Below are 27,702 nucleotides of genomic sequence, written 5' to 3'. Positions count from 1 at the left end.
ATTTCATGAAACATGCAAGAATGTGTGAGCATGCCTGTGTGTGCATATGAGGGTGTGTCATGTATGTGTTCATATGTGAACAGGTGGGCAGACACATATGTGTTTGCATAATACCTATATACACACAAGCGTAAGAATGAGAGTGTCTTAGTTTGCTCCCCCAGAAGCAGACCTTGAGACAAAGATTCAAGTGCAAATGATTTATTTGGGAGGTGATGCCAGGAAACACCAGGAGGTGAGTGAGTGAGTGATACCAAAGAGCGAAGGAAGTTAAGGTTGGGTATGTCCTCAAGCCAGTTACCACCGTGGGCAACTGAACTTTCTCCCTCTGAGCACCTGGGGATGCTCTTCAGTTATCCCGACTGAAGGGTGAGGGAGCTGGGGTATTTACCCTCCAACTGCTGTCAGCCGTTGATGGAGCCCTTTCCCAGCCTGCCTTCCGGGCCGGCAGGCTCTGTGGTCCAGAGAAAGCCCACAGGCAGTGTTGCAGGGACTGGCAGTGGGGCTGGTGGTAGGTGATTAGCACTGGCCAGGCAGGTGGGCGGGGACACCAGAAGCATATGCCTCCACGGGGGGTGTGTGTATGTGTGTGTGAGTGAGTGTGCAAGTGTGCCATGACTGGGCTGCCTCGTGTGTCTGCAGGTGTGTGGAAGGGCATGCATGCACGTGTGTGTGTGTGTGTGTGTGTGTGGGACCGAACTGGGCTAAGACTGCCCTGTGTTTAGAGGGCTTGCAAGAATCCGCCTGCAATGCGGGGGACCTGGGTTTGATCCCTGGGTTGGAAAGATCCCCTGAAGAAGGGAAAGGTTCAGATCAGATCAGTCGCTCAGTTGTGTCCGACTCTTTGCAACCCCATGAATCGCAGCACGCCAGGCCTTGGCCTGGAGAATTCCATGGACCCCATAGTCCATGGGGTCGCAAAGAGTCAGACAGGACTGAGCAACTTTCACTTTCACTTACAAAGCAAGTGCTCCCAGGGCTTGGAGAAGGTGAGTCAGGAGACGCGCCTTGCCCAGTAACCTGGAGCCAGCTTCCGTCCCTCTGGCCTCAGTTTCCCCACCTGTACCTGAAGGGCGGGACTCTGCTCCCTGCAGGGCCCTACCAGCTGCGCGCATCCCAAGTACACAGCCTCGCTCTGCTCCCTACTCCGACCCCCCCACCAAGCTTCCATTCCTGGAAGGGAGGGAGAGTGCTGGGAGCTGCAGAGGACGAGCACAGCTGGAGCCCGTGCCCCTCAGAGACGATGAGGGGCAGAGACATACCCCCTCCCGGGGAGTTGGGGGGCCGGGATCCTCCCAGACCCACTCGGATAAGGCTCTCCCGGGCGGTACCTGGTTCGAGGCCCACGCCTGCTTGTCCGTCCAGTCCCTGTGGCTCCGCACGTACCACCACTGGATCTCCAGCGAGTAGGAGGGGGAGCCGCTGCCGCGGAAGGAGCAGGCCATCTCCACGTCCTCGCCCATCCGCGCCGTCATGTCGTGGGGCGTCTCTGTGAACAGGGCTGTGCGGATACACCGGGGGAAGGGTAGCCAAGGGCTCAGGAAACCTCAGGGCCGGTGGCGGGGGCGGGGGGAGGGGAGGGGGTGGGGCGGGGTGGTCTGGCTGCTGGTGGGGCGCTTGGACCAGCTCTGGGAGGCTGGGCAAGAGGGCTGGGCAGTGGCGGCAGGTGGCAAGACTTGGGGATGAAGGAGGAGGTCGGGGGCCCCCGAATGTCCCACAGGGGCCAGCCCTCGACCCCCGAGACCGCGGGCAACAGATTCTCTGGAGAGGGTAGTGACGGATCCGAGGAGGGCTTGGTTGGAAGGTGTGAGCAAGAAGGCCAGGAGGCCAGGAAAGAAGCTGCTGCTTTCATCAATTCTTCCCAATTTCTCTGCCTGCCCCGCCCTGGGGGGTCTTCTCAATCCCAGGGCACAGCATTCAGCACTGTCTTTGAGAAACCAGACCAGACCTGAGCCTCCGCCTCAATCAAGGAACCTTGCCGGGGTCCCCTCTGCCCAGGTTGGGGGGCAGGCCACTCCCACCTCCCCTTGGTCTCCATTCTGTCCTGTGAACAGGCCTCACTTTGGTCTCCGCTGTTCCCAGTGCCTGAAGTGTGCTTCCCTTGGTGCCTCTTTGGCCAGGCAGGTCACTCAAAGCTCAGCTGAAACCTGGCCCCCTCAGAAAGGCCTTCCCTGACCCACTGGGTCGGTTCCCCTCAACACCCCGGTCATGGTCACGCACATCCGCTGGCTGTGGGCACTGCCTGTCGCAGCTGCAGGACAGTAGGGACCAGAGCTCCCTCACTACACATTTCCTGGCACTTGCGAGATGCCCCAAACAGGTGGTACAGTCTCCATCCTCTCAAGGCCCCCAGGGGACGGTGGGAGACCCAGGTGCCTCCCGTCACCCGCGCCCCACCCCCCCAAGCCGGGTCCAGCTCCCCACCAAAGATGGAGCAGCGGTTCCCCAGACACAGCACGAGCCCCACCCTACGGCCACCCCCACCACGCTAGCAGAGAAATGGGAAAACCAGTCCCTACTCGGTGCAGTCCAGCACTGCTCCCACCATATGTTCTGTCTCTTGTCTTTCCAAACAAACATTACTGTCCTGAGACGTAATTAGAATTCTTTCCTCTTCTCAGGACGGATTATCTCTCCCTGGAAAGATGCCTGGCAGCGGCAGGTCACCCAGGGAATGTTGCCTCCGTCGGTCCCTGCCACACCAGGTCTGTTTTGCTGCTGCCAGGCGCCCCCACCCAGCAGGCAGACAAGCCCACCTTGCAGCCCCAGTGGTCCCTCGGAGGTGGAGGAAGACAGCCTGACTGGAAGCAGGGGTCCTGCTCTGAGGTCACCTGTTGCCACCCCGCTCCCATGATCCCAAGCACTTTGGGAGGGTCAGGATTGATAAAATCCTGCTGTTTCTGCTGTACACACAGGGTTTCCAAATGGAGCTTGACTCCAGCAATGAGCCTGTGGGCTAAGAGAATGTCTGTGACATCTTTGACCTCCAAGGTCATGGGTTCAGGCTGCCCATGTTCTCTGAGGTTTGCGAGGGACTGACTGCCGTTGCGTAACAAAGCCAGTTTAATAAGAACGGAGATGTTGTTTGAGTTACTGAACACGTGTCAAGGGTGGTGTGTCAGCAACTGAGAGCTGGGACTGTCCTTGTTTCCAATGGGCAGGAAACACAATGGGCTCCTGGAGGAAGGTTCTTGCCCACCCACCTTTGACCTCCAAGTGCCCCAGCCCCCCAAAAACTGTAGGGTCTCCCTTGCCTCCTTTGTTCTTTCCCTTATGCCCCCATTCGGTCTCTGGGGAGTTCCATGAGTTCTGTCTCCAGAACATCTCCTGAATCAAGCCCCTTCTCCCCGCTTTTACTGCCCCAGGCCGGGCCAGCCATCACAACCTCTCACCCATTATAGCAGGGGAGCCACTGGCCTCCCTGCCACCATCCACCCTCCTCATTCATTTATTTTCAACACAGCAGCCAGAGGAAATTTGGCAAAACACCAATCAGTCCCTCTCTCTCTCAAATCTCCCATAACACCCTCGCCCTAAGACAAAAAACCAAAGCCTTTACAGTGGCTGACAAGGCCCTCCTTGTTCAGGCCAGTCCCCTGTGGAGGAAAAGCTTCTATTTTCCCCCTTGCTCATTCCATTCCTGACACAATGGCCTCCCTGCTGTTCCTTGGATGTTTAGCTGAGATCCTACCTCAGGACCTTTGCACTTGCTGTTCCCACTGCTTAGCACTCTCTTCACCCAGCTTATCACTGGGCTCCTTCCTTCCCCTGCATCAGGGCTCTGCTGAAATGTCACCTCTTCAGTGAGGCCTGAGGCCTTCCCAGGTGGTGCTAGTGGTAAAGAACCTGCCTGCCAATGCAGAAGACGTAAGAGACGAGGGTTCAATCCCTGGGTCAGGAAGATCCCCTGGAGAAGGAAATGGTAACCCTCACGAGTATTCTTGCCTGGAGAATCCCATGGACAGTGGAGCCTGGAGGGCTACAGTCCATAGGGTCGCATGGAGTCAGACACGACTGAAGCGACTTAGCATAGCATGCACGTGCAGCGAGGTCTACCCTGACCACTTCACTTAAAGCTGCATCCCTGGGAATTTCCTGGTCCAGTGGTTAGGACTCAGTGCTTCCAGTGCCAGGGCCTGGATTTGATCCCTGTTCAGGGAAATCATATTCCACAAGCTGTGCAGTCAAAACAATTAATTAAAAATTTTTAAAAAAGAAGAGAAATTGCAAAATACAATTTGCATTGGAAAAAAAAAAAAAAAAGAAAACTGCATCTCTTGCCCCAACCCAGAGCTTTGAAACCCTCTTCCCTTCCAACATACTTTCAGTGCTGCCCACTAGAACTTCCTGCGATGAGGAAAATGGTCTGTATCTGAGCCAATACAGTGGCCACCAGCCACATGTGTCTGTTGAGCACCTGAGATATGACTAGTGTGAATAAGGAACTGAATTTTAAGTTTTACTTCATTTGAATTAATTTAACCTAAAATGTAAGGATTTCTGTGGTGGTCCAGGAGAATCGGCCTGCCAATACAGAGAACACGGGTTTGATCCTTGGTCAAGGAACTAAGATCTCACGTGCTGAGGGGCACCTAAGCCCATGTGCCACAACCACTGAAGCCCACATGCCCTAGAGCCCATGCTCTTGCAAGAAGAGAAGCCACTGCAATGAGAAGCCTGGGCTCCACAATCAGATAATAGACCCCGCTTGCTGCAACTAGAGAAAGTCTGTGCGAAGTAACAAAGACCCAGCACAGCCAGAAATAAATATTTTTAAAAAACTTAAATGCAGATGGCCACTTGTAGGGGGTTGTTATCATCCAGTCACGAAGTCGTGTCCGACTCTTTGCAACCCTATGGACTGCAGCACGCCAGGCTTCCCCATCCTTCACCATCTCCTGGAGTTTGCTCAAACTCATGTCCATTAAATTGTAGATAACAGCTACTGTATTGGACAGCACAGCTAATACACTTATTTTATGTATGTTTATGGTCTGCTTTTTCTTACAGGAGGTAGGGGTGGTGCCTGTCTTGTCTACTGATATATCCCCAGTTCCTAGAACAGTGCTTGGCACATAGTAGGTGCTCGCTAAATGCTGATGCCGACTCGCCAACTCGGGCAGGACTGAAGGGGGCCGCCGAGGACCTGAGCCACCAGGAGGACTGGGAGGTGCTCAGAGTGAGCCACTGGCCCCTGGCCCTGGGGACAGCCGGATTCTGCTTTGATCCACGCCCCTACCTGCCCAGCACCTTTGCAGATGGGGGAAGGAGGAGAGCGGTGAGGCTCCCAGTTGGATCCGAGGTAACTGGCAGTGTGAGCTTCCTGGCCAAGAGATAGTGGGAGCGACACTGCTGTTGTAACCCCCTCCAGCTGTCCCTGCCTGAGCCATGGGAATCCGAAAGTAACCACCATCTTCCCTCCTGCCAGTGGAGAAAGGAGATCCAGAGCTACTGTGTGGAGAGGGGCTTGCTCCCCCCACCGGGAGCCGCCCCTCCAACCCCCCAGGATCACAGAGCTAGGAAGGGCAAAGCCAGCCCTGGAACCAGGGCTGTATATGACTCAGCCATGGCACTTCTCCTCCCAGGGCTGGGTGAGTCCGTCCCACAGGAGGATGGGAGATGGTACGGTGGGTCTCACGGGTGGAAGGAAGGGCAGCGATGGGTTTCCATCAGGGTGAAAGGAGGGGCTGGCCTCCATCCGCCTTCACTCAGCCTCCCCCTGCCCACAGGCCCCCCAACTGACTGAAAACCCTGACCTTGGTCCACCAGCTCTTCTTATTGATGCAGAAATCTGGCCCAGGGCTACTCAGCAGCCAGAGGTGGGCAAGGTCAGGCCCTCCCCCGCCCCACAACAGCCCCTCTCCCCCAACGCGGATCCCAGTAATCGTCCTCTAGAGGGCGCTGTCCAACAGACACAGAATGCGAGCCCTGCACCAAGACAGAGGGAATTTTCAATTACCTGTCGCCATGTTTTTAAAGTAACCAAAAAAAAAAAAAAAAAAATTAAAAGGTGAAATTAATTTTAATCATTTATTTTATTTAACCCAAGATATCAAAAAATTATTTCAACATGTATAAAATTATTAATGAGAAATTTTACATTCTTTTTTGTGCTAAGTCTTGGAAATCCACATGTATTTTACATGATTACAGCATATCTGAATTTAGGCCAGGCACCTTCCCAGTGGTCAGTTGTCATGTACAGCAGGCATCCTGGCAGGTGGTGACTCTGCCAGCCTCAGCTCCCCACTGCTCAGAGGAGGCGGCCCAGGCCCAGTGTAGGGCAGTAACCCTTCCAAAGTCACACAGTGGAGCCTGGGTTTGAACCCAGGCCAGGCTTCCCAGATGATGTTAGTGGTTAAGGAACCCGCCTGCCAATGCAGGAGATGCAAGACATGGGTTCAATCCCTGGGTCAGGAAGATTCCCTGGAGGAGGGCCTGGCAACCCACTCCAGTATTCTTGCCTGGAGAATCCCATGGATAGAGGAGCCTGGTGGGCTACAGTTCATGGAGTTGCGTGGAGTCAGACATGACTGAAAAGACTTAGCACACACACACACACACACATGCACACACTGTCTGACTCCCAAGGCTGTGCTTTTTCCCACATAACTCAAACTCTTTGGGGTGGTAGGACTCTTTCTTAAAAAGGAACAGTCCCCAGTAGCCAACCTTGTTCTGGAAAGTCCTGAGGAAGCGCCTTCCTGTGGGGAGTCTGTTTTATTCTGAGTGTAAAGGCCTAGGCTGGTATCGAGGTGTTTCACCCAGCCTGAGGCAATCAAGGGAGGCTTCCCAGAGAAGGTGCTGCTCCCCACCACCCCCACCAGCCCCAGGTGGGCCAGGCAGTCCTGAGCCGAAGTGGGGAGGGGCCCTGGCTGGGAGGATGGAGGGAGAATCTGCTCTGAGAACTCCTGGGAGCCAGGAGAGTTGGCTGTAGGTGCGGCCACCAGCTCTCCCTCTCCACAGGGGGCTCTGGCCCCTTGCTCTTTCTCGATGATCCCCTCAGACCCTGCCAGGAGCCACATGGTTGGGTGGGTTAAAGGAGGCCCCCTTAGGATCCCATTGGCTTCATCCTCTGTGATGAAGGGGGCAATGCATTCTCAGGACAGGTGGGGAAGCTGAGGCTCTAGGCGTTTGATGGCATATCTGAGTCCCCATATTCCAGAAGCAGCAACATGAGGGTTTGTTTGGGGCCCACCCCAGAGAACCCCCTTCCTGAAGGGAGAAATCACACACAGGTGAGTGCCAGGACCTGGAGCCGGGGAGAAGGGACTGAGCCTGTTTCTGCCGTCAGACTTGCTGTGTGACCTTGGGAAAATTCTCCCCCTCTCTGAGCCTCGGTTTACTCCTCTATACAGTAGGGTTAGTCCTCACAGTCTGAGACCCCCACCAGCTCAGACAAACCCAAGGGAGCCAGGCCCTGGGCACTGGGAAGGGGAGGGGTCCCTTCCACTTGGGGGAAGAGGAGGTGACCTGGCCCTTCAGCTGCGCCCTGAAGGAGGGGTGAATACCAATAAGCAGAGGTGGAGAAGGATAGTGTGAACCCAGGAGGGAGGAGGGGAAACCCACAGAGCTTTGTTTAAAAAATAATAATCACACCTTTTAAGGAGCATCTACCAGCTTGATGCTGACATTGTCTCTAACAGTTTCTAATCCACTCACTTCCATTTGACAGATGAGGAAAGTGAGGCTCAGAAAGGTGACATCATTTGTCCAAGATACACAGCTGGATTTTGAACTTAGGGTCTGACCAGCAGGCGTGACCAAGACCCTGGGAGCCCATCAGCTCCCATCAGAATTTGATCTGAATTATCAGGTCAAGTTCAGCCACCAGATTCCACACTTCTGTGTCCCATTTGCACACCTCCAGAGACGGGGAGCTCAGCTACTCCTGCCTCCACTGAAGGTGGGCGGCTCTAGTTGTCAAGAGGTTCTTGCTCCCTCTGCTAATTCTGTGATGAGGACTCAGCATCAGCACCAGAGACCAGAAGCTGAGCCACCTTAATTTTGATGATGACGATGATGATCTTGACAAATATGGAGTGCTTGTTAGTATTCCATATTTGTCAGAGATCATCATCTCTAACAAGGCCCTCTGCCAAGCTCTTTACACACCTTTTCTCATGCTCTCATCAGGATGCTACAGGGGAAGTGTGATCATTATCATCCCCATTTTTCAGATGGGGAAACTGAGGCTCAGAAGGGTTAAGTGACTTGACCAAGGTCCCAGAGTCAGTGGTTATGTATGAACCCAGCTCTGGAGGACTCAGGAGTGGCAGCCCATAACTTCTAGACCATGCTCCTATAACTCTCTTCTTGGTCCCCTCACCCCACCACCTCCTTCCCTCTAGCCTCTCAGACCCCTCCCCAACCTCCACATCATCCTTGCTGAGTTTGGGACATTCAAATGCTCTTTCCTCTTTGACTTCCTCCCACCCCTCCCTGTTCAGGTAACTCCTCCCAGCCAGGGAGCTGGTATAATTATAGATGTTTGAGAAGGATATGATTGTCCTCTCCAGCCCCAGGGCCCTGAGCAGGGCTGGGCTCGCTGGGAAGACAATTAAAACCGCTGTCCACAAATTAGGATTCAGCAGGAGAAGGAGAAAGGGGCTTGATTGAACACAACATCTCCTTCCTTTCTGCTTTTAATTGGGGGAGCGATGTATTAATTAACCCCAGGCCTGGTTATCGGGCATCATCTGCAGGAAATAGTTTGTGGCTACAGCCGGAGTCGCTAAGTTTGGCTCCTGGAAAAGGCAGGAGATGATTTGGAAGATCTCACCTGCCCTTCAAGAGTGGGACCCTGACCTCCTTCCTAACCTTTCATGCCCTTGTTCAGTACAAACATCTAGCACTTGGCCTCTGGCACGGATCTGAATCCTGTTTCCTTGAGTCCCTAGCTGTGTGACCTGGACAAGCCCCTTTACCTCTCTGAGCTTCAGTTTCTTTAGCTGAAAAAAGGGAAGAATGAGAGGATAAAGAGAGAGTTGCACAAGGCAACATACGCCTCATGCCTGGCACATAGTAGGTGCTCAAGAAAAAGCACTCCCTTCTCTCAGTTTCTAGCTCAAAATCCTACCATCTCCAGGAAGATGTTTAAAGATGCTTCCTTGTAGCTTCATCAGATTATGCAGTGGAGGCAAGATCTGTATTTCACTCACACCTGGACCATGACACCCCTCATCCATCAGTCCTGTACTCTCCTTCCAACATCCATGCTTGCTAAGCCAGGGAGATTCACGCAGGTCCCAAGGAGGCATGTTGACCCAGGCAACCCTATCCCAGTCCCATGTCCCTCCATCTCTGAGCTCAGGTTCCTCATCCCAGACACTCTGGTCCAGACCCAGGTCTCCCTCTGCACAACCCTCTCTGCCTTTCCAGTCTTCAGGTTTCTGGACTAAGACTGCCTCTTCCAGGAAGCCTGCAGGGACTGGTTCCCAGCCCACGCATCAGTCTTTGCTGGAGCTTGTATTCCCCCGGGAGACTGGTGGCAGGGGCAGCTCCTCATCAGGGGAACCAAGGCAGAGCTAGAGCTAAAGAGAGATGAAGCGGGCAGAACAGAGAGAACCAGTGCGGCCCGTGGGGTCCTGAGGTCATCTCTGTCCCAGATCTAATCTCCTGCCGGGAAATACCAAGTCGCTGCTTGCTTAAAACCTCCAGTTATGAATGGATAAGCAGGATGTGGCCCCTCCATACAATGGAATATTATAGTCTTAAAAAAGGAGATTCTGACATCTGCTCCAACATGGAAGAACCCTGAGGACATTAGGCTAAGTGAAATAAGCCAGTCACAAGAAGATAAATACTGTATGATTCCAATTCCATGAGATTTCTAGAGTAGTCAGACTCATAGAGATAGAAAGCAGAATGGTGGCTGTTGGAGCTGGGGGAGGCAGGCTGGGGGCATCACTGTTTAACGGCTATAGCGTTTCACTTTGGGGTGATGAAACATTTACGTAAGTGGATAGTGGTGATGGTCACAGTAATCTGAATATATTTGATGCCACTGAGCTGTACACTAAGAAATAGTTGAAATGGTAAATTGTACATTATGACTATTTTACGATTGTTTTTAAAAAAGCCCTACCACCTCCTGTGGCTTCCCAGCTCTGCCACAATGGTTTTCATCAACAAAAATTTCCCTGCGCTTGTGTCTAGAAGACTCCCCCTGCCCCTGTATCCATGGGAGCCTCTCACTTCTTTTATCTTTGCTCCAATGTCATCTCTTGTATCGTCCCTGGCCTCTTCTCCCTCATATTTTTCCTTACTGCTTACTAATATATTATATTCTCACTTAGCGTCTCTCGTGTACTGTCCCTCTTCCACTCAGGGTGTAAGCCCCTCAAAGGCAGGAGATTTGGGTCTGTTTTGTTTACTGCTGCACCCTGCCAGCTAGAATGATGCCAGACACATAGTAGGTGTTCAACAAATACTCTGCTCTCACACAGAACATATGCAGCAGCTCTGGTGAAAGACCAAGAAAGGATCCCATCCTCCCCGCCCTGGAGGATGAGCAGGGCGCTCCCAAAGGTATTCATGCTTGGGATGCCCCATTGAGAAACCACCAGCTCTCAGGGTCAAAGTCAGACTCCCAAGTTGAGCATCCGAAGCCCCTAGCTCTGGCCCTGCCCAGAACCCAGTTCAGCCCCTCCTGCCCTTGGGCCATGTGTGCATATCTCCCTCGGGCCATGTGTGCATATCTCCCTCAGGGCCCAACCTTGCATGGTTCCTGGAATCCCTGCTCATAAGTGGCCCTCTGCCTGGAGATGCCCCCTCTCCCTGGGCTAGGGCAGAAGCCCTCGTTGATGCTCCCGATGGTCTCCGAGTCCTCCATTTGCTGCCCCACTGGCCTGTGTTACATGGCAGGTATTAATCAGGGTGTCTGTGTCTCCCCCAAACCGGAAGCTCCCCCAGGGCAGGGCTCCATATTGGCCAGGATAGAGGAGGCGCACAGGCGGTACTGCTGGGCATGTGCTGAATGAAGTGAGAAAGGAAGGTTAGACAAAAACTTCAGAGACTTAAGTTAGAAACTTGAAAGAAAAAAACGAGACGTAGACATCATCCCTTCATTCATTCATCCCGTCATTCACCCACCCAACATTTACTGGGCATCTACTATGTGCCAGATTAGTGTTTGGGGAGACAGCACCCACGAGCGCAGATGTATGGACACAGGGAGGTCCTGAGTCAGGCCCCCCCAGACCCACCCTACCTCCCACTGGCCCTCACGACCACCAATGTCCAAGCCCAGTCTGGCCCACTGGGTCCAGCCAAGGGGCTTCCCAGAAAATTGACAAGCTGGAGGGTTCCCGTGATGATGCATCAAGTTGTCATGTGAAATGTGACCAAGAGTGAACAGGCCAATAAAGAAAGGCTGAAGCTCCAAGAAGGGCCCTCAGCTTGCCTGCCCTTGAGGCCCAAGGACCAGCGCCATCAACCTTGTGGGGTGACCTTTTGACTGGAGGCCCACTAGGAGCCAGAAAGTTGAGATGCGTGTTCCCAGTAATCCTCGCACCGACCTGCTGGGCAGGGGTCACTGTCTCTTTATTACAAGTGGGGAAACTGAGGCTCAGATAACCTGGGGGCCATTGGGTACAGTCCCCTGCCCCGGTGTTGAAGGGAACCCCTCGATGTGGCAGACACTGTAAACAGGACCCCACTTCATCCTCCCAGAGAAAAAGGAAAGAAAGAAAGATAGCACTAAGTTGTGTCCGACTCTTGCGATCCTATGAACTATACAGCCTGCCAGGCTCCTCTGTCCATGGGATTCTCCAGGCAAGAATACTGGAGTGGGTTGCCATTTCTTTCTCCAGGGGCACTTCCCAACCCAGGAATTGAACCCAGGTCTCCCACATTGCGGGCAGATACTTTACCGACTGATCTACTTGATGCTAGTCAGATTTCAATCCCAAGGCTGACTGGAATTTCCCAACCCAAATCTGAGTCCTCTCTCACCCGCTGTCCTCTTGCAGCTCTAGAAAGTGAGAGTCACTGGGGGCTATTTCCAGAAAGCCTGCTCGGTGACCAGCTCAACAGAGTGCTGAGACAGAAAGGGTGTGTGACATGGGGGTCAGAAAAGCCCAGAGCCTCCTGAACTCCCTACTGGGAGGCAGAACAGGGAAAAGGACTGCAGAGGGAGTGTTGTTTGGGAAGCTCCATCTCACATGAGACTCTCACAGAGCTCTTGAAATCAGGGGATGTAAAATGCCCATAAGAGGAAAACCTAAAGAAGTGGGATGAAAAAGCCTCCAGGGAATAAGAAGCCTGGCAGGGATGGGTGTGGGGTGTCTGCTCTGGGATGGGCCTGGGGTCGGGGGGCACCCAAGGGTTCCCTGTTTCCTCCTGGGCAGCCAACCCCCCACCTCGGGCAGGTGGCCTGCAGCAAGAGGGATCGAGGTCACAGAGGCTCTTTCATCTTGGAGTGGACAGGTGTCCTCTTCTCAAGAAGTGAAGAGGAGGGTACTTCCCTGGTAGTCCAGTGGCTAAGAGTTCATGCTCCCAGTGCAGGGGGCCTGGGTTCAATCCTTGCTCAGGGACTAGATCTCACATGCATCAACAAAAAGATCCTTAATGCTGCAACTAAGACTCGGCACAACCAAAGGAATTGATAATAATAATTAAAAGAAGTGAAAAGGAGTGCATTTTGTACAAAAGTCTGAGGAACTGAATGTGCCTTCTTGGGATGATAGGGGCCTGGGCATGTGGTAGGGACTAAAGTCCTCCCTGCAGAAGAAATGAGAGATCAGTTTTCATGGATGCCTACCCTGGGCCAGTCCCTGTGCTGGGCTTCCCAAGATGCTCAGGCCAGGCCCTGATCCTCAAGGGGCACACATTCTGCAGGAGCTACAGACACACAGACCAGTAACTATTGTTGGGACTGAGCAACTAGAGCTGGGACTGAGCCCGGATTGGCACGTACGGTTGTTCAGGGTGTGCACCATTCACAGAGCCAGAGATCCCAGTGCACTGCAGAGATGTGCGGCTCACAAGGTGTGTGCAGAGACTCTGGACGGAGGTGCACGTCCTCGGAGAGAAAAGGCTTCTGGGAAGAGGGGACAGGATTGGACTTGAACATTGATGGGATTTGCACAGCCAGGGTGCTCAGGGGCCAGAAAGGGCATAGGAAAGAGAGTTCTGCAAGTCCAACCTTTTGGGGTCCACTTTACCATTTCTGCAGGTTCCCTGTACCACCTGCACTATTATTTACTTAATATTTATTTTCAAAGCATCTTTCTCTTTTTTACTTAAATAAATTCCACTTAAAAGGAGACTTTTATTACTGCCATAAATGGAAAATCAGCATCACTTGCCATAAAGAGAGGGTAACAGTAAAAATAAACACTATGAAAACCAAACAGCGTTCGTAAATTCTAGCCAGAGAAGGTTGCCTGCTGAAGGCTACGAGCCTCCGTCCCCATTTCCTCTCATTAACAGGGGAGATGGGTGAGAGATGGGTGTTAAATTCGAGCGGCATCAGGAAGAGACTTCCTTCTTGATCAGAAGGGCTTGGGATGCAGGTCCAGCTGACGTTGCCCATCGGTGGGCAGCCACCTCCACCACTGTCACCGGCTCTGGCTGTCTTGGCCACTGGCCCAGCCCAATGATTCATCTTTGGTTGGCACCCTTGAGACCTTGCTCGCTCTGGCCCATAGACCTGAAATCCCACTCTGCTCGCTCTGGCCCATAGACCTGAAATCCCACTCACCTATGCGGCACAGCATCCTGTCTGATTTGCCAGAAGGTTCCCTGTGTCTTGCGTGTGGGGAGGACTAACATCAATTTCAGGAACGAGGAGGCCTGAATGCGTGCTCGTAGAATGAATGACCAAAGAAATGAACGGAGGGCTCCCTTCTGGCCGTACTGAGGCTTTGGAAGTGACTTTCTGAGGCATCAGTTTCCTTCCCATCCCTCCACTGCCCCCACAAATGGGAAAAGAACATTACTTTTGTATTAAAACAAACATGAATATATTATGGCATGGAATACAGAACTCATGCATTTTGGATGAAACAGGAGACATCAAAGAAATGTTGCCCTTGGGTGGGGAGCTGTTTACTCTCCGGCACGAGGTGAACCCCTTGTCAAGGGCCTCCATCCCATCCAATCGGAGGCTGCCTTCATCTCTGCAGCCTCAGGCTCTTCAGACCATGCTCTGTGCACTGGAGGGCTGATGTGTTGGCAAAAGGGGCAGAGGACCCAGAGGAAAAAGAGGGACTGGGGGGCAGGTGAAGTCCAGGATTTACAAATGTTAGATGCCTTTTCATCCATACAACAGAGCCCAAGACCAGTGCAGGGCACGATCCATAATCCTCACAACAATCTTATGGTTTTTCACAGATAAAAAATCTAACACTCGGGGACAGAGGACTGTGTATCACAGGGCACAGATCCAGTAAATGGTAGGGCGAGGACGTGAACCCAAGTTCCAGGAAACACCAGAGGCTGTATTACTGTCACACAGCCCCCCTCCCTAGGATGCGGCTCCACTCTTTCTTGCTGTGTGACACTGTGTAAGTTGCTTCACTTCTCTGGGCTTCGGTTCCCACGTGTGTCATTGGTTAAAGGCTTATTTTTGAGGATTACATGATCTATGCAGGTGAAGAGTCTGTTTCGGTGTTCTGGACACAGTAGGGCCTCAACATCCACTCACTGCTGAGTTTTAGGACCACACTAGCACATTGACCTAAGTAAGGTCCCTGCCCAGCCCCAGCTGATTGCCCGCCCAATAACAATTCAAACCGCTAACACTTAATGTGCCTCGGTTTCCCCATCTGTAAAATGGGGATAATAATAACAACCACTTCAGAGGCTGATGTAAGGATTTTTTAAAATTAATATTTCTTGTAGTTGCTAATGTGGTTAGTTTCTGCTATACAGCAAAGGGAATCAGCTGTTGTTTACATCTATGCCCTTGTTGTAAGGATTAAATCCATTAGCATTTTTATAAAGTGAGTGTCTGACTCCAAGTATGTGCTTATAAAAATGTTTCCTTTTTATTTATTTATTTAGTGGTAATTGAAGTGAAATTCACATAACATAAAATTAACCATTTTAAAGTGTACAAGTCAAGGGCATTGAGTACAGTCACCAAGTTGTGCGACCACCATGCCTATTTAGTCCCACGACATCTTCATCCTCCCACTAAGCAGTCACTCCCCCTCCTCCCAGACCCTGGCAACCACCAATCTGCCTTCTGTGTCTACGGATTTGCCTATTCCAGATATTTCACATAAATGAAATAATAGAATATGTGGTCTTTGGGGACATGCTTTTTTTCACTCAGCATAATGTTTTTGAGGTTTGTCCATATTGTAGCATATTATCAGATTTCATTCCTTTTTATAGAGTTGTTTCTTTAATGAAATATCTCACAGAATCCCTAGCACAACCTGGGAAGCAGCCACTGTCACCCTCCTCTTCTTCAGATGAAGAAACTGAGGCACAGAGAGGGTGGGGACTTGCCCAGGCCCCCTGCCAGGCAGCCCCCATGCAGCAGGGCTGGCAGTCTGGGGGCGGGATGCCTCCCAAGGCCACCAGCACATATTGAAGGAGACAGCCATGGAATTACAAATCTGGGGAGATTTAAGGAGAGTGGAAATGTTCTGGCACTTTCAGGATTGTGGAAGTTGAGCAGGTTTCCCCAGTGGAATTCCTGCCTCCTCTTCCCACACATCTAGGCCATAGGGGATGAAAGGGCTTGAGAGGGAGAAACCAAGTGTGGGGACGTGCAGGGAGCCAGGGATGGGATGAAGGCTGATGGCTGTGCAGGTACCATTTCTTTTCATGCTCACCTGTACATCCTGCAAAGCTAGTGGGGTGAGCCACCTACTGCACTGATAGCTAGTGAGGCTCAGAGAGGTTGGCAGGGGAGGAGGGGCCAGGATTTGAGCCTGAGTGTCTGAGCTCAAAGTCCAGGCGTGTACCCATCCTTAATGCTTGTCACAGATTGCAGGGGGTGTGGATGGAGGAAGCACAGGGAGGCTGCAACAGCCGTAGAATGAGAGGTAACCCCAGAGCCCCGGAGAAAAGCTTCCCCAGATCCACCAAGAAGGGGAAAAAAAAGTCTGGAAGCACCCAGAGTGGAGCGAGAGAGGCCAGGACCAGAAAGGACAGAGCAAGACAGCGGCAGAGATGGGAGCACCTGAAAGCCAGGTGCAGAGATCAATAGGAAGAGAGAAACTGAGGCAGCATGCCCAGGGACGCTTCGGAGCAGAGCTTCTGGGGATGCCCAGAAGGCAAGGGCAGAGAGCAGAATGGCTATGCTACCCACTCCTCCACCCTCTCTCTGACAGGACCCAGTCAAACCCAGCTCCCCTTGGGACAGTTCCTGCCCCCAACCCAGTCCCTGCTACTCCTGCCCAACTGTGTCTGAGAAATCCAAGACTAGCAGTAAACACGTGGGCTCTGGAGTCAAGCTGACCTGGATTTGAAACCCAACTGTACTTCCCAGAGGTCAGCCAAACTCTGAACCCGTTTCCTCATCTGTAAAATGGGTATTGTGGGGACTCGAGGGGATCACACATACCTGTAAACGTCTGGCTGCTGCTATTCATGCTGACTCTCTGGGGGGCGGGGGTCTTACTCCAGCCCCGCCTCCCAAAGGTCCCTACTTCCTTTTCCCTCACCTAGAAGACTGGCCTTTAGGGAAGGCTTTTAAGCCCAATGACTATTCTAGAAGCAAATAAGCCCTAGCTGAAAGGGTTCTGCCCTACCCCAGGGCCTTTGCACTTACTGTTCTCTCTGCCTGGAATGGGATTTAATAGAAAGCAGCAGAGCTGGGATGGGGTTGGGGGCACCCAGTGCCTATGTGGAGTTCCGTGACCACTGCTGCAGTGTCTGGGGGACATGAGGAGACCAGCTGATGAGTCTCGGGGCCCCTGCCCCCAGAGCCCCGCCATCAGCCAGCCTGTCCACCCCTCCCTCTCATCTGCCTGCCCGAGACCATCAGCGCCTTTGTTTTGAGCACTATTTCCACTACTGTTTGCTCTGGCCGCCAGGCCTCCATTAGGGACCCTTTCCTGGGGCCGATGACAGGCGGCAAACAGCTCCCCAGTGAGCCAGCTGTAATTGCTGCCGCCTCTAAGGTCGGAAATGATTTTTTTAAAACCTCACAAAGCAAAACAGACACCCTGCCGCCTGCTCTCTCCCTCCCCGCCCTCAGCTGGGAACCAAGCCTGAGGTTTCTGAGAAAGGGGGGTGCAGTTAAGATTCCCCTCAGCCTAAGAGACACCCTTGACATGCCAGGGTGGGGAAAACAAAGTTTGGAGCTCTGATCCCTCGCTTTGAACTCGGTGTGGGGCCCTGGACATCTCTCTAAGCTCCCCCACCCCCCATTTCCTCCTGGGCAAGAGGAGCGTGTTGATGGGTGTCTGGGGTGCCTGCCGGGGTGACTGTGACGGGGCTCTGACAGGAGGTCACGGGCCTCTCTGTGAAGCAGAGAGAACCGCAAGGCAGGAGGGGAAGGAAGAGAGCCTGCCAAGGGGAGAAGATCACTCGGGAAAATGTTCTGAGGAGGAAGGAGCTCGTGTGTTCAAGAAAGGAAGCTAGCATACTTCTACACATGCACGCGCGCGCACACACACACACACACACATGTACACACACACCAGACACCCGGCTCCCATCTCCTTTCAAGCCCATATTCCCAACAATCCTTGGGCACTTAAAAACCAGCCCCCGCATCCTATGAGCCCAGAAACTCAGCCCTCTCGCCACAAACAGCCTCTCCTCCTCCATTAGCCCCTCCAGCCTCCAAGGCCTATTTAAGGCCCTCACTTCAACCCAGGGCCAGCCACGCCCTGTGCCTTCACCACTCAGAGATCCTCCAGGCTTGCCCCTGCCCTGGGGATCAAAACCAACCCTCCCCAGCCTAGTCTCAGCCACAGCCTGCTTTTCCAGGTACGCCCGCAGGCCCCTCCAAATGAAGCCCCTGCCAGACCCAGACAGAGCCTCCTCTCAGCCCCGACGGTCCCTGGACGCAGGCAGAGAAGGCGCCCACCACCCCCAGGAGGTCTTCCCTGACTGCACCAGGACACAGCAACCACTCACTGGGAACCCCCCACCCCGAGACCTCCCTCCTCTGTGGCTCACCTGCCCTGTTTCTGGGGCTCCCACCTCTGGTTGAATGTCCATTATGTCTCCCTAAACTCACCCCCGCGGATACTCACCAAGGACCTGCCAGGGAAAGGGAGTGAAGCTTCTTCCAAGGCCACCTCAGGTCACAACACAGAACAGTCCCCGGCGATAGGGGAAGGACTCCCAGAGCCTGGCTCTGCTTCACGCCAGCCCTGTGTCCTGGGGCCAGCCTGGAACCTCAGTCACAGGAAGGCTGCTTCCCCCGAGGACCACAAGTGGGCTTTGGGGGCCCTCAACAAGCCCTCCTGACACTGGACCAAACCATGAGGTATTTTTCTGAGGAAACAACCCAGTTTTCATCAGCCAGTCCAATTCTCAAGAGGATCGTGACCTCCAAAAAAACTAGGAACCATTAGTCTAGACAAGGTCTAGCGCCCCTGGTAGCTTCCCCGTGTGGTCATTCACTCGTTTATTCCTTTAGTTCATTCAACCGGCATTTCCTGGGTGCCTGCTCTGTGTGGGTGTCATTGTGATCCACAGAATCCGTGCATGTGTAAGCCTGAGATGTCACCTGAAGAGAGGAGTGTGTGTGTGTGTGTGTGTGTGTGTACAGAGAGACAGAGGAAAAGGGCAGACCGAGGTGGGAAAGATGAGAAGAGGGAGGAAGGAGATGGAGCAGACACAGGGAAAGGGACAAAGAAAGATGGAGAGTGATCGAAAGATGGAGATAGAGATTGAGAGAGACAAACCCATAGAAAGAGATTCGGAGGAAGAGAAGCAGGTGAGCATGTGGCACTGATGGGCACTGCCAGCCCCCTAATTGATAACTCTGAGCGAGGCCCCCCTCCTGGCTCCAGCTCTAACCTTCCAGATGCTCCCAGAGCCTCCACACCTCAGTCCCAACGGCACCTGCCTGGAGGGGGCTGGGGAGGCCAGACCTGATGCAAAGGCAGAGGGCACCTGCCTGGCCCCTTAGGCCAGTCCGATAAAGGACCACCCAGGCCCCTTCCTCCCCACTGCCACAGCTCCTCCAGTCACACGTGAGCAAATACCCGAGCATTCACTCCAGACTCAGGCTCAGACAAAAACAGCAGCCCCCGTAGAATCCAGGCAGGCATGACCCTACTCCCACCACTCCCCACTGATGATGCCAGACTTGGATCCAGGACCCTAGACTCTCAGCCCTGAGCTCTTTCAGCCAGACTAGGCCTTCTCAGCCTTTTGGCATCATGGACCTTGAGAGAATCCCATGAATCCAGGGCACGCTGTGGAACAAAACACCGGCCCGCAAGCCCAGCTGGTTTGGCAACCAGCAGAGGACAGATGAGCGGGTTAAGAGCTGCAAGCTGGGCTCAGGCCTGGCTCAGCCATCCAACATCTGCGTGTCCTCAGGCAAGTCGCATCACCGCCCACCCCCGCAAGCCTCAGTGTCCTCGTCTGTAAAATGGGAGTGCCCTCTGCACAGAACAGGCGAGGACTGGATGAGAGGAGGTGGAGAAGGGGCAGGCACAGAGAAAATCCCCTGTGATTCCTGGCTGGTGTTTTGGTTCAGAGCCCAGAAGGCCACTGAGAGCTAAGCACCAGGTGCCAGATGGAATGCCAGGCCACCATCGGCTCCATCCTCACCTGTTGATGGGAGGACAAAGGACAGCACTTGGGAGGATACAGATGGAGGTGTTCTAGATGCTTAGAGCTTAGGAGAACTTGGCGCTGTTCAGGTGGGAAAATGAGGCCCAGAGAGGGGCAAGGACCTGCCAAGCCACCCAGAAGCTGGAGGCAGGGGGAGGGTGGGTAAAAACCCAGGTTTGACTCCCTGCCCCAATTCTGGCATTATAAGTGGGAGCAGAACTGATAAAGGAATCTCTACCCCAACCTCTTAACACTGGGAGTAGCGAAGGCCCCCACCCCCACCGTGTCCCCAGTGTGGGACCAGGCCTCCTCAGTGTTGGGAGCCCTGCCCAACTCAGCCCTTGTCCCAGCCCCATCACCAAACTGCTGGATGACACTTCTCATTAACACCAACTGTCTTCTGCCCACTTCACCAGTCTTTGCTCTTTTGGGAAAGAAGGCAGGTTTCTCCTCTGTGATACCCCCAGCTAATAACTGGTCCAGCTTGCATACCTCCTGTGATGGGGAGCTTACTCTTGGTACCTTCACTGCCCCAGGAGGGAGTGCCCTTCTCCAGGCTGTACATCATTCCTGCTCCTTAACTCATCACAATTTACACTTCCATAAATTTTACAAATTTAGTTGTCTGAGCAAGAGCCCTATCTGTCTTCTTCACTGGTATGTCCCCAGTGGCTAAAAGAGCCTGCTCCATGGTAGGTTCTCAACTATTGAGATATTTGTTGAATGAAGGAAGGAAGGAATGAATGATCTTGCAGCCCCTGTTAGGCCAGCAGTTCCCAGTGTGAGGAATAGGAGTATGAGGTGGGAGGGGGTGGCCTGCAGGCCGGCACTCCCAAGCATGGTGACCCACACACACGAATGCATCTGTGTACCACCTGTACCATTACGTCCATCATGCTTTTCTATAAACGAACTCACTATGTTTTAATGTCCCTGTTAGGCTCATTCTAAGCAATCATATTTGTGAAATCGCAGTTTTGATGTGCTGGTTATATTCTTCCAATCCACATTAAAATAAATGCATAACTATTAAAATGTAAGAGGTTTGTCTGTGTTCTGCCTAAAACCATCTCTCAGGTAGGACCCAATCTTGCCGAGAGGGGTCTTCTTGAAGAAGGGGATGGTGGAGCTGAGCCCTCTGCTGGCTTCAAGGAAGGGGAGGGGACACAGCAGTGAACAGGGGGGCCTGGAGCAGCAGCAGCCCCTCTGTCCACCCCCCTTCTCCACAGCAGCAGGTACCAGAGCAATCCTGGGGTCACCAGCTGGTAAAGGAGTGGATTTATCCCCCTAGCGAGACCATGGCCCCTTTTTCCATTGGAAGAATCCCACTGGGGGCTGGGAGAAGAGGCTACATCCTGGGACCCCATTACCCTCAGGGCTGAAGCATCTCATATGCACCCCAAGGGGCTGGGCCTAGGGGTCTACCCACTGCAAGAGGGAATCAGCCTTACTCACCCCAGATGCCCATGTCGTGGTCAGTAAGGATAAGGAGGGGGTTCGGGTTTTGTGATTTTTCTACTAATAACATGGATTTCTTATGAAATTAAAATTATATGAATGTTTAAAATGACACTGATTTGGCATGAACAGAAGTTTACATTCAGACCTTAGACTTCTAGCTTATCCTCCTTGCCACCCACTCCATCATTCCCTGCCGTCTCCGGGGGCTGGGCATTGTGGTGGTTACGAGGACACAAGGGACTCTGACCCGCTCCCACCGTGGAGGCCTGGTCATTACAGTGGGGGTGGTGAGAGTGCCCAGATGCCAGTCCCCATGTGCCCAGTTGGGCCCAAACTCCCTTGGGGCTGAGACACCCTTCCCATAACGCCCTCAACAGCTGGTTCAGTCCCTAAAGTCCAAGGTCATGGCCAAGCACCAGGAGGTGGGCTTGCCTCACGTCCCCTTTCCCTTCTTTCTGACACCTACCTCTCCCAAGGGCACCGATGTCACTATTCACACCACGTATCCACTCTCCTTACCCATCTGATTTTCTTAACCTATGACAGAAGCTAGGAAGTCACCAAGGCAGGTGCTGGTCTGGGGATGGCCAGGTCCCCTGCTGCACAGCTCGGGTGTGGAATGTAGAGGTCATCATCACAGGACCAAGGGCCTCTCCCTCCTCTCTGGGACACAACAGCATTGTGAACGTGGGCCCCATCTGGGCTCCAGTACTTGCTAGGTGCGTGACCTTGGGCAAGCCCTTTTAACCTCATGGAATCTCAGGTTCCTCATGAATACAGGGGAAGTCCCCTCCCCTTAGGATTCTGATGAGGATCAAATGACACAATGCCATTTAAAACCCTGACATAACAACATACCTTTGCTTCCATATAATTCTCACTCTTTTTAAAAAATATTTATTTATTTGGCTGTGCCAGGTCCGAGTTGTGGCATGCGAACCCTTGACTGTGGCATACAAGCTCTTGGTTGCAGCATGTGGGATGTAGTTCCCTGACCAGGGACTGAACTCAGGCCCTCTGCATTGGGAGCTCAGAATCTTAACCACTGGATCACCAGGGAAGTCCTCTCACTCTCTTTTTGTACCGAGGTGGGTCAGGTGATCCCCAAAGCCAAGCACTAACCTCCCAGGCAATCTGGGTGCATACTCTCTTGCCCAAGGCCTTGGTTTTCCCCTTTGTGAAATGGGTAGAAGATGGTCCCAAAGGCCCTGCTGACTTGGCCTGAGCCTCAGTGATTCTTTTATTCCACATGCTCATCTCCTGCCCTGATGGTTGGCGAGGACCACTCTCCCTGCACCCCAGACCCTGCCCACTTACTTGTCACCAAGAGACTTCCCCCAACACGCCTGCTGTCACGGTGGCAGCGAGTTGAATTCCCAGTCCTGCTGGCCGCCTGCGGCTCCCCTTGCTTGGGGAAAAGGCTGAGGGAGCCGCTGATAGGCAAAGTGTCAAAAGCAATTGGTGTGAAGGACTTGGGGAAAACTGCTTGCGAGGGCCAATTCCCCACAGGAGGCCGGGAAACCCTCAGCCCAGGGCGCAGTGTTTACGGGCGTAATTGATAGAATAATCACCAACACCCGAGACAACGCGAACACATTTTTAACATCATAACCTTCGGAAGACAGCACTCAATTTTCTCCGTCTCCCAACCACCAAACTAGCCAGCTTATTGATGGGGAGATACCAACAGTTCGGGAAGGAACGCAAGAAAGCCTGGGTCATTTTTCAGTGCACGGGCTGATTGCCAAATGGCCCGGCAGCCCCCACCCGCTCCCGCAGCATCCCGCTGCACCCTCCTGGCAACAGAGAAAACCTCAGGACAGGGAATCACTGAATGGACAAAGGCCTGGCCAAGCCAGAATCCTTGTCTGCATTGGGGTGTATTAATAATTGAAGGTGCTAGCCTAGGGGGGTGTGTGTGTGTGTGGCAGGGTGAGGGCGGGAGGATGGATGTTTGCTGCAGTGAAGGGCTTCCTGGGGCTCCTCTGAGGGTCCACATACCCGTTCCAGTCGGGACCTCTTCCTCACTGGCAATCCAGCAGCTCCCCTACACCAGGCAATTTCTCATCAGGTTGGGTGAATACTTAAGGCAGTGACTCCAAGACTCCAGGCCTGGGGAGCTTATTAAAATGCAGATTCCAGGGTCCTCTCAACAATCATTTTGGCCAATGGATCTGCATTTTAACAAACTCCCTGGGTGCTAGCAACGCAGGAGATCCACAAAGATCCTCATTAAAGATCCTGCCTTCTGGGGACTTCTCTGGTGGTCCAATGGTTAGGACTCTGTGCTTCCCCTGTAGGGGACATGGGTTTGATCCCTGGTCAGAGAACTAAGATCCTGTGTGACTCAGTGACCTTGAGCAAGTCACTGGCCCTCTCTAACCTTTGTTTCCTCCTATTTTGGATGTCAGCGTTAGTGAGTAGGTGTGGCCAAAAAAATTAAAAAGATCCTGCCTTCCAGACCCCTACTGTGAATAAGATCTAGGAAGAGTCCTGGAGAAGAAGTCTAATCCAGTTTCCTGCTTCTAACTTGCACGTGGCCTCAGCAAGATCTCATCACCTTTCTGAGCTGCTGGTTCCTCTTGGTGGAACTCACTGTTTTCCCAGTTGTCCGGGGAGCTGGAAAGAAGTCCCTGGGGTAGCGACAAGCAGGGAAAGGAGTTCCATCACACGACTGGCCAAGCCTGCCTCACAGCTGTGTTGGAGGAGGCAGGTTTGGAACTGCCAGACACACTTTCATTGTAGGCTCGCCTTCCCAGCTCTCTGTACAGACTCAGTGACCTTGAGCAAGTCACTGGCCCTCTCTAACCTTTGTTTCCTCCTATTGTGGATGTCAGCGTTAGTGAGTAAACACTGGTCAGGGGTTTGGAAGCACCTACCACACAGTAGGAAGTTCATAAATGTCAGCTCCCTTTCCTCCCACCTGCGCTGTGCTCAGGGCAATGAGCTAACCCTATCTGATCAGAAAAATCAAATTAGCTGCCATTTATTGAATACCTACTTAGCATAGATACTGACCATCACCTTCCTTGCCTCCTGTTTCCCGATGTCTCCCTAAGACACAGGTACCAACCCCTCCCCATCACTCCTCATGTCTTTAAAAACCCCTCTGCGAAGTGGGCTGAGTGGAGGCAGCTGGGAGGTGGGAAGTGAGACCAATGTCCTTGTGGACCCATCTGACCATGGGCTTTCCCTGTGACAAGCTCCGGGGCGAGCAGGTGGAAGGCGTTAGCCTGGTGGCTGGGCTGGGCTGGGCTGGAACTAAGCTGGAGAGCAGCCACCAAGCGGTTGGGGTCAGTGGACTCCTCCCCGGGAGCCCCCTCTTCCAGCCTCCCACCCCCACCCAAGGCACAGAGACACCTCCCTAAGCCAGCCACATTTCCTGAATCAGCTGAGGACACGCAGAGCCCAGGAATAATGGAACGATCGGGCTCCAATCTGCTAAACAGCAATTTCTGGGCTTTTTCAGCACACACAGCTTTTATCAAATTGGTATTCTCCTCCTGAACACAAACGGCTTATTAGACATGACCCACTTATCCGCCACGTCTCACTATCATTAATAACAGTTTCTTTTTGTGATTAAGTGAGTGGCTCCAAGCCCTTCCTGTGGTGTTAGGCGTCTGGCCCGGCAGAGGGGCAGCGGTGGGGGCTCCTTGGCATCAACCACTTGGTGACTTTGAACCTGGTAGTGTTGGGAGCCGGCAGTCTGGACCCTGTAGAGCGGTCCAGCCTCCTCGCTTCTTGAGGGACAGAAAGAGCCCTAGAGGGGTGACTCACTTGCCCAGAACTGCACGATGGGTCAGCAAGAGAAGCCAGGCTCCCCTGCAGCCAGTGCTGTGTCCTTCCCATCCAACCCCTCCTCTGGGCCCTTGGTGGACCTCCCCAGGGTGCAGTGGGGGCAATTACAGCCAGCGGGGCAGAGCTGTGCCCTAAGCACGCTTGGCACCAGGGGGCAGGCGGAGACTGCCACACAGGGGTGAACCCTGCTTCCCGATGAGGGGGCCATCTCGGGGCCTCAGGAATGACAGAGTGGCACCCACAGCCTGGGGGTCTGTGTCTGCACCCACAGCTCCAGGGATGGGATTGATGGTAAACCTCACAGCCCCACTCCTTGTGTCTCTTGGGACCGAAAATTCAGGAAAGCCCTTCCTTGGAACATCTTCCTAGTGTGAGTTCCAACCGTGCCAAGGATCTGAGTGGAGCCAGGAGGGGAGCGGGAGGAGGAATCCCTAGTTTCCCTTGAATGGGAGGGAGCCTGACAGGGAGATGAACGTCCTGGAAAAAGCACTGTCTTTGCCCGACAGACCCTGGGGCCAGTCTCGGTGCAACCATTCACTCACTGTGTGACCTTGGGCGAGTCCCTTTACCTCTGAGCCTTGGTTTTCCCATCTGTATACTAAAGATCAAAATAACCCTTCCCCTATTTTAGCACTGCTCCAGCCAGGTCGGTAGAAATTAGATGAGGGATAAGAAAGGTGCGCAAATGTAACAAATAGAGCAGTTACTATTTAACCTGGTCAGGAAGAAGGGTGTAGGGAGTCACAGTTCCTCAAAAGCAGAGACCCTGAGAAGGGCTTACTCTCCCAAGCAATTCCAACTCACACGTCACGCCCCAGTAAAGCCTTCTCTGAGCTCCTACCACCACAGCCCTTACTCTTTTCCATCAGAAGAAATCACCCAGTTCTCTGCCCTTTGTGCAAACCTGTCCCCAGTCCTGGGTATACACTGCCCAGCATGGGTGCTGCAGCCTCCCCTGCCAGCTTGGAAATCCTTGTAGGGAAGAGATGGATGGATGAAGTGTCTCCATTTTCATCTGTGCCCTGGTCCTCATACAGGAAGGAGTCCACCTCATGGAGGCAGGGGGAGCCCCTGCAGCTGCTGGCCTCAGACAATCCAACTCTACCGCCAACTTGGGCTCCTCTGGGGCTGGAAGGAGCTTCTGACACTCTGGCAGCCAGTGCTGGGAATGCTCACTTGCTCCCCAGCTCCCACAGTGGCTGAGTCGAGAGGTCCCACCTTTCAGTACTCCGGGGTCAAAGATGAGGATGAGAGGGGACCCTACAGAAGGATGGCAGGGGACCCTACAGAAGGATGGCAGGGGGCTTCCTGCCCACCCCTAGAGGCAGACAAAAGCTCCAGGCTTCCCTCTTCTTCCACGCCTCCGACTGGAAGCAGCAATGTCAACTATTCCAGCGTCTTTGAGGGGCTCCCACCAAGCCAAGATGCCACCCACCTGATGGGGTGGCTGCAGCCCAGGCTACCAGTTCTCAAGAAGCAGGCTCGTCTGTCCCCCAGGACCTTTCCCAGTGGGGCAGGTGTGGAGAGGGAAGGGACAAGGACAGCTACAGGGTTAAACCCACAAAGGGGAAAGGCAGATGGGCAGAGAGGGGTGGGTGAGCAAAGTGTGTTCACAAGTGTGTGTATTTTGCCAGTGTGTCTGCAGGAAAGCGGGCAGGCAAGAGTTGTGCTCTGGGGTGCCAGCTGGCAGGGTGTGAGCCCTCCGGCTGCGCCTGCTGTGTGTGTAGTGGGCACAGAAGTGAGGGTGATCCGAGAAGGTGTCTGGAGATGTGTGAGGGTAGGAGTTGTGTGAGAAAGCAGCGAGTGTGGCTGTGTGTCCGTGGCTGGTCGTGAAGGTGTATGTATCCAAGCGAGTGTAGAGGGTGGGAAAGGAGCCCTCCGCGAGAGTGGCATGGGGGTGGCACCCGGGGTGCACCCTGGTCCGCAGGAGTGGCCAGGGAGCCAGGGCCGGTCCGCAGACCCTGCAGGGGGCGCCCCCCCTCGGACTCCCACCACCGGCGCCGCGGGCTCGAGTCCGGGGACCGCCAAGTCGGAGCCGCGCTGCCCAGGGTGGGGTTTGGTGGGGAAGTCCGCGGGGGCGGCGACCCAACTCACCGTGGCCGGAGATGTGATTGTCCCAGGGCGCGTGGCCGGCGGGCCGCGTGGCGCCGCCGAGTTGCAGGAAAAGTGCCAGGTAGTGGAGGGCGCCCAGCGCCACGGCGAGCGGAGCCCCCATGGTGCGCGCTCGGGCCGGAGGGGGCGCCGCCGCCTCACATCGGGGCTCAGAAGACCGCAGACCTCGCGCCCTCCGGCCCCTGCCCGGTGCGGCCTGGCTGCCCGGCTGCGGCTGCTGCCCCTTCGCTCGCGGAACCCGGTCGGGCCCGGTTCCGGCCCCCGCCCGGCTCCGGCCCAGCCCCGGCTGCGGGAAGCGAGCGCACGCCCAGCCGGCCGCCTCCGACTGCGGGACTCTTCCCTTCCGCGGAAGGCCACTCCGCTCGGCGCCACTGCCGCCGCACCCCTCCCTCCCGCTCCCCCCGCCCGCCCAGAGGAGGAGGCGGCGGCGGCGGAGGGATCTGCCGCTTGATTTATCATCAAAGTTTTGCCCAGGCTGGGATTTTTAAAGCGGTACCCGCAACTTCTCCCGGCCCGAGAGCGCAAGTCGGGGCGAGATGGGGTGGAGGAAGCCACCCCAGGGACCCGATTCCTGCCAAGCATAACACTACTGGTTTCACGAACTGAAATGCTCTCCAGTGGGAT

General features: G+C 53.9%; 1 protein-coding gene across 1 annotated transcript in view; it reads right to left on the bottom strand.

Moving 5' to 3' along the window:
• VSTM2L (V-set and transmembrane domain containing 2 like) overlaps positions 1–27,401 on the bottom strand; it is a 39,107-nt gene extending 11,706 nt beyond the window's left edge. Inside the window, exons 1-2 of the mRNA XM_055543236.1 lie at positions 27,061–27,401; positions 1,332–1,501 (exon numbers count right to left, since the gene is read on the bottom strand). Of these exons, the coding sequence (XP_055399211.1) occupies positions 1,332–1,501; positions 27,061–27,181 (291 nt within the window). The 5' untranslated portion in view covers positions 27,182–27,401. The remainder of the gene's footprint in view (positions 1–1,331; positions 1,502–27,060) is intronic.
• Positions 27,402–27,702: the final 301 nt, after the last annotated feature.

Source organism: Bubalus kerabau, chromosome 13 (genome assembly GCF_029407905.1).
Source record: "Bubalus kerabau isolate K-KA32 ecotype Philippines breed swamp buffalo chromosome 13, PCC_UOA_SB_1v2, whole genome shotgun sequence".
Taxonomy (NCBI): Eukaryota; Metazoa; Chordata; class Mammalia; order Artiodactyla; family Bovidae; genus Bubalus; species Bubalus kerabau.
This window is presented reverse-complemented; position numbering and strand designations above follow the sequence as displayed.